At 43.9% G+C, this 6,281-nt stretch overlaps 1 protein-coding gene across 1 annotated transcript; it reads right to left on the reverse strand.

The window, feature by feature from the left end:
• Nucleotides 1–50: 50 nt before the first annotated feature.
• On the reverse strand, nucleotides 51–6,230 carry TRAPPC1 (trafficking protein particle complex subunit 1). Its single transcript, XM_074225552.1, has 5 exons — nucleotides 6,124–6,230; nucleotides 5,874–5,972; nucleotides 5,494–5,564; nucleotides 4,854–4,992; nucleotides 51–392 (listed from the first exon to the last, which is right to left on the reverse strand). Exons 2-5 carry the CDS (start codon nucleotides 5,970–5,972, stop codon nucleotides 264–266), a joined length of 438 nt encoding a protein of 145 aa, XP_074081653.1. The 5' UTR covers nucleotides 6,124–6,230; the 3' UTR covers nucleotides 51–263.
• Between the last annotated feature and the right edge of the window lie 51 nt (nucleotides 6,231–6,281).

The following is a 6,281-nucleotide window of genomic DNA, read 5'->3' on the forward strand; positions in this document are numbered from 1 at the left end:
CCTCCCAAAGCTCCCCCCCCCTTAAGCCCCGACGCACCCAGGGACATGGGGCGGGTTGAAGTTTTATTCTCCGTTCTCAATACAGCAGCCAGAAAGGGGACTGGAAAGACGTAGTCTAGGTGGGATTAGAGCTTCAGAAGCAAAGGGAAACGGGGGCTGAGAGTCCGGAAGGGAATTGGTCCCGGTTTTTCTGGAGAAGCCAGGCTGAGCAGGACTGGGGAGGAGACGAAAGCAAACAAGATCGAGCTAGAGGAACGCCGGTCTCAGCCAGCCCGGGCAGAGAAAAAGGGGAGCGATCGAACGTAGGCATCCAGCCGACTGCGAAAAAGTTCACTTTGCACAGTCTGACCCAAAGGACACAAGGGGTTCTTCACCACCAACTCCACGTACAGCTATGGAAGAAGGAAGGAGGGGGTGGAGAGACAAGTCAGTGGGGACACGGGGTGGGGGAGGGAGAAAAGGCCAAAGTTTTTGGTCCCCTTAAACCCCCATTCTTTCTAGGTTTTCTCTTCCTTTTCTCCCAAATCGTGGGGATAAAGTGAATATCACTCCCCATGTTCTAAGCATAATGATAATAAAAACGATGATACCCGATAGCATTTATAAAGCACTTTACAAATATTATCTCGGTTTGAACCTACAACATCACTGGGCACATAAGTGCTATTATTACGGCTTTACAGATGACTAAATTTGCCCAGGGTCAGAGATAGTAAATGTCTGAGGGAGGATCTGAATTCAGGTTCAAATACAATAAAGTCTGAGATCCTGAGAACTTAGAAAAAGTCTCTGTGCTGAAAGGAGGGCCTGTAGCAGTCAATGGGCTCTGAGGGATCGTGGGGATACGTGGGGAATCATTGATTCCAATACAGATACTATCATCAGTACCATATGAATAGTTATTATTTTATACAGATGGTACCATCAACATGCTAGTCACCCTAGCTCACAACTTTGAAGGCATCCTCCACTTTTCCTCATCCTCAAGTCTTCACATCCAGTCAGTTTCAAGTCCTGCCCTTTCCAACTTCCAAAGCATCTCTCCAATGCATTCTCTTCTCTTTCCTCTGTTCAGGCCCTCCTCACCTCTCGAATCTTTATTATTTTATTAGACTCTTAATTGGTCTCCTTATCTCTATGGGAGCAGCTAGGTATCCCAGTAGATTCAGTGCCCGATCTGAAGTTAGGAAGACCCAAATTCAAATCTAGCCTCAACTGAACTACAATTTTGTATCACCTCTCCAATCTAGCCATACATGTCTGACCAAACTCCTTTTGGAATTCACACTCTGGTTCTAATCTACCTTTCCAGATTGATTCCACATCACTTCTCCTCATAAACTCTACTTTCTGGCCACTCTAGATTATTTCTCATGAGACTGTATCTCTCATCTCCCTTTGCAGAGGCTTTCCCCATGCATGGTATACACTGCCTCATCAACTCTGCTCAAGCAACTCCTCCAACATTAGACCTCTTCTAATCCTCAAACTTACTCTATATACTTCCCTGAAATTACCTTACATTTACTTTTTGTATCTTCTTATAGCATATTTGACCATGTAGTCTCCTTAAGGGCAGGCTATTTTTTAAGGACTGTTTTCACTTTCGTATTTGTATTCCCAGCACCTTGCACAGTGCTTGATACACATATTGTTGTTCAATTGTGTCCAGCTCTTCATAACTCCAACTGGGGTTTTCATAGCAAAGATACTGAATTGGTTTGCTATGTTCTTCTCCAGTGGGTGTTGTGGATAGAGCACTGGCTTGGAGTCAGGAAGATGGGAGTTTGAATTCAGCCTCAGATACTTGCCACTTACTAGCTGTGTGACCTTAGGCAAGTCACTTAACCCTGATTGCCTCTCATCCTGGGCCATCTCTAGTTGTCCTGATTTTTATCTGCCATTGGAGCCAGATGGAGGAGAAAGTGAGACTGGTGACTTAGCATAGCCCTCTCCCTCAAATCCAATTCATGTGCTTGTCATGGAATCACCTTCCTGATGTCATGGTCTTCTTCAAGAATGAAGGACAAACAACATTTTTCTTCAGTTCATTTTATGGAAAGAAAACCAAAGGAAATCGGGTTAAGTGATCTGCCCAGGATCATCCAACTAGTAGATGTCTGGAGCCAGGTTTGAACTTTGGAAGACAGTCTTCCTGCCTTCAGGATCCTGCACTGTATCTACCTAGCTGCCCCTTGGCAACACAGTAAGGCACCTAACAAATGAAGACAGATAAACTATCTCGGGAATTGACACTTGGATGTAACATCATAGGGTTTTGCATACAGGCTATAACACTCCCTATAATGACCTATATGCAAAAAAATGGCATAGGAGCTGTCCTAACCCCATTATCTATCCTCACTTCAAACTGCTTTGGGAATGGTAGGTTTCAGATACCCATGGGAATTATGACTGACTTCTGGGTTGCAAAATTCCAGGTGGAAGAATGGTGATATTCTCAACAGAAATACAGAAATTTAGGAGGAGGTTTAGGGGAAAGATAATGAGTTGTTTCATTCGTATTGAGTTAAAATGCCTATGGAACATCCAGGGAGAAATGTCCATTAGGCAACTGGTAATCTAAGCCTAGAATTCAGGAAAAAGATTAAGACTGAATATGTAGATTTTTGGAGTGATGATAGCTGATAGGAAGCTTATATGATCAATAGTATACTGAGAAGAGAGCTCAGGTCAGAGCACTGGGACATATCTAAACATAGGAAGCAGAATATGAATGATAACTCTGCAGAGGAAATTGGGTCCAAAAGACCTGGTCCAACAGACAAGAAAGAAATCACAATAGGGCAGTGTCATGAAAACCAGAGGCAAAAAGTATCTAGGATGAAGGGATGGGTAGCAGTCAAATACTGCAGAGATAAAAAAAAGCCAATGGGTTTAGCAATAAAGAGCTCAGCAATTGCCAACTACTATTTGGGCATCTTCAGCTAGATGTCACATAAGCATTTCAAATTCAAAACATCTAAGACAGAATTCATTATTTATCCACCTAAATGCACCCCTCCTCATCCTAATTTCTGTGGAAGATATCACTATTGTTCCAAGCATTCAGGTTTACCACCCAACAATCAGCTTCATTTCTTTAGTCTCATTCACCCCATCCATATCCAATTAGCTGCCAAGCCTTGTTATTCTCACCTTAACATCTTTCTAATCTCTAATTCCTTCTCTCTTAGTTGCCAAAATGATGTTCCAAAAGTTTGATCAGATCAGATATCCACTGCTACAAAAGCTTGAATGTTTTCACACTGCCTAAAAACTAAATACAGATTCCTACTTAGACCTTTACAATGTGGCCCTAGACTTTCCTGGCTGATTACAAAACATATTACTTTCTCTCACATATGTTCTAATAAAACAAGTCTGCTTATGACTCCCTCTATACAATATTCTATCCTTAACCTCCAATGTCTTTGGACAGATTGTCCACCTATTCCTGGAGTTCTTTTTCCCATTCCCATTTCTTGGAACTCCCAATTCCCTTCAAGACTCAGTTCAAGTGCCTCATCCCTAGAGAATTTTCCTAATTTTTCCAGTTGTTAGTACCCATTCCTGCCCTTACCTTTCACTTGAAAAGTAAATATCCTTATCTGTGAATAGGCTGTGTTCCCCTAGGATAATGTAAAAGTTCAGAGACTCTTACTATTACATTTATCTATTCAACACCCAGTGCAATGTCTGGCACTTAATACTTGTTGACTGATGGATTGGACTGGGAGACGGATTGGTCGCAGTCAGGGATAGGAATAATATATGGCAATACAAATATCTGGTACCAGTAACACGAGAAAAAATGATCAATCAACAATTTAAGTTCCTACTATAGGCCAAGAACAAAGTGCAAAGGCAAAAATGAAACAGTCCTTGTTTTCAACCAATCAGCAACTTTCCACTGACCTTAACCAACATTTTACAATTATATCATTAATATTTTATGATTAACCGCCACTCAAGTCCTACTCTAAGGCCTCATTTCATGTTAGCAGGACACACCCTCTATTAGATCCTTCCAAAATAGAAAAGTTTTGAGTAGCAGTCTAGACTATATGCCTGAGATCTAAGGACAAGCTCACTAATTTTGAACCTAGGGGTTTGTTTTTTTTTAAGGTTTTTGCAAGGCAAATGGGGTTAAGTGGCTTGCCCAAGGCCACACAGCTAGGTAATTATTAAGTGTCTGAGACCGGATTTGAACCAGGTGCTCCTGACTCCAAGGCAGGTGCTTTATCCACTACGACACCTAGCCACCCCAAAGCTCACTAATTTTAGAGTAGTTTGGCTACCAAATTGAGAATTCCCTTTGGCTATAAGCAGTTATGAGAAAACATCTACTAAGTTGTGGAGGTGTGACAATTTGAGGAGGGAGTACCCATCACAATGAAATCTCAATTTTGAAGTTATGTTATGACCAAACTCTGTCACACTTCAACATTTCAGTCTATTCTAGTACTTGAGGTCTTACTGATGTGGGGATTTCTTCCGGTGCTTCGGCTTACAATTCTATCCCATAGAAATTCTGTTTTCTAATTCTCTGCTATGCTTACCCAAATCCTTTACAGCTAAATCAGCTGTAAAGGCAAATCGCCTAACTTGTCAGAGACTTTTTTCTAAATAGATTGTAAGCTTTTTGAAGGCGAGGACTATTTCATTTTTGTTTTTGTACTGTGTGTACACAGGTCCTGGCACATGGTATTTGCTCAATAAATGTTCTGTTGATCATTTTTTCAGATGTTTATGCCATAGAGAACCAAAAGAATGGAGAATTTGGAGCTGAGTCCACTAGAGTATGAAGAAACTTGGAAATGTTGATGGGGAGGGAGGAAGAAGACACTGACCCCACTGTAGATGTGGTGCAGAACATCCCGAATGGGTCCTACACCCAGGTCGGTGTTCATTACAACCTTGACCCCAGTGGGTGTCTCATAGTAATGGAGTTTGTAGCGACTTGTCTGGAAAGCCAGGAATCCATCTTTCCTGCAGAATGGATGTTAAGGAACATATCTGTGCTAGACCTATAATTTTATTGCTAAAGGTACATCTCATATAGGAAACTTCTTTCATTGATGCAAATCTGAAACTAGTCTATAACTTATTATCTTAGAGAATTACCTGGGTACTAGAGATTTCATTAAGTTCACATGTCTGAGGCAGGGCTTGAAACCAAATCTTCTTTCAAAAAATACCTACTTTTGCAAAAACTTTGAAGAAAAGGATGGAAATATCTTACTTTCTCTCCATCCTTGTATCATGCTATACTCATTCAATGTTCTAATGAAGGGCTTTGGAATCCTGTACCCTTTCCTTGCCAGCTCTAACCCTTTTTTTTCATTTTCTTCCTTAGTCTCTTCCACTAAGTATGATCTCCAATCCGGATTACACTGTCTCAAAACTATGGTAAGTCAGTTTCTCCTCCAGGATTCTTTTCTCTGTAGGTCCAAGAAGCCTAAACCCCATTTCCCACCCTAGTTAGGATACATATCCACAGGTGACATCTTGCTGACAAAAGATCGAATGGAGAAGAGCATTCCATACATCAGCTTGTACTCCTGAGAGCAGCGGGGAATAACAACAAACAGTTCACATTTATGCAGTGCCAGTCAAGTGCTTTCTTCACCTGGGAGGAAGAACTGTATTATGTCCAAATTATGGAGAAGGGAAATGAAGCCTGGAGAGATCAAATTATCTCCTACAAGGAAACTGAGGCAGGGTAGGGTTGGCCGAGGTCAGAATAGTGCGTAGAACCCAGGATTCTTTCCCCCGGGTTCACGGCCCAGAGTGGGAAGGGAAGGGAAGTGTGGGGGGCCGGGGCGAGGTTTCGGGAGAGGGCAGCACCCCCCCCGGGTCCTGCGTGTCACCTCCTCTTTGGGGATCCCCGCCTGCTTCTTCCGGTGCCACTCGCTGTAGTGCAGGCAAACCCCATCTCGGTCAAACAAGTAGAGGTTGTGGATGGTCATCTGCGGGGCGGGGCGGGGTCCCCGAGTCAGGCCGGGAAGCACTCACTTCCCGGTCCTGCCTCAAGGCTCTTCCTCCCGACCCGGCATCTCCCCACTCCCCCGGCCGCCCTGCCACCGCCTCCCGGAGCTTCTTCCAGGGCCCCGGACTCACCGGCAATGCAGCCCGGGTGTGCGCGTGCGTGCTGGAGAATCCCCGCGGGGAGGGAGGCCCTCTGTCACCCGCCACTTCCGCTTCCTGCGGCGCCCCGTGCCGCGCGACGCCACCCCTCCCTCCGGAGTGGCCCCGCCTCCCCGAGCGTCCGTCCGCCC

Source organism: Macrotis lagotis, chromosome 2 (assembly GCF_037893015.1).
Source record: "Macrotis lagotis isolate mMagLag1 chromosome 2, bilby.v1.9.chrom.fasta, whole genome shotgun sequence".
NCBI lineage: Eukaryota > Metazoa > Chordata > Mammalia > Peramelemorphia > Peramelidae > Macrotis > Macrotis lagotis.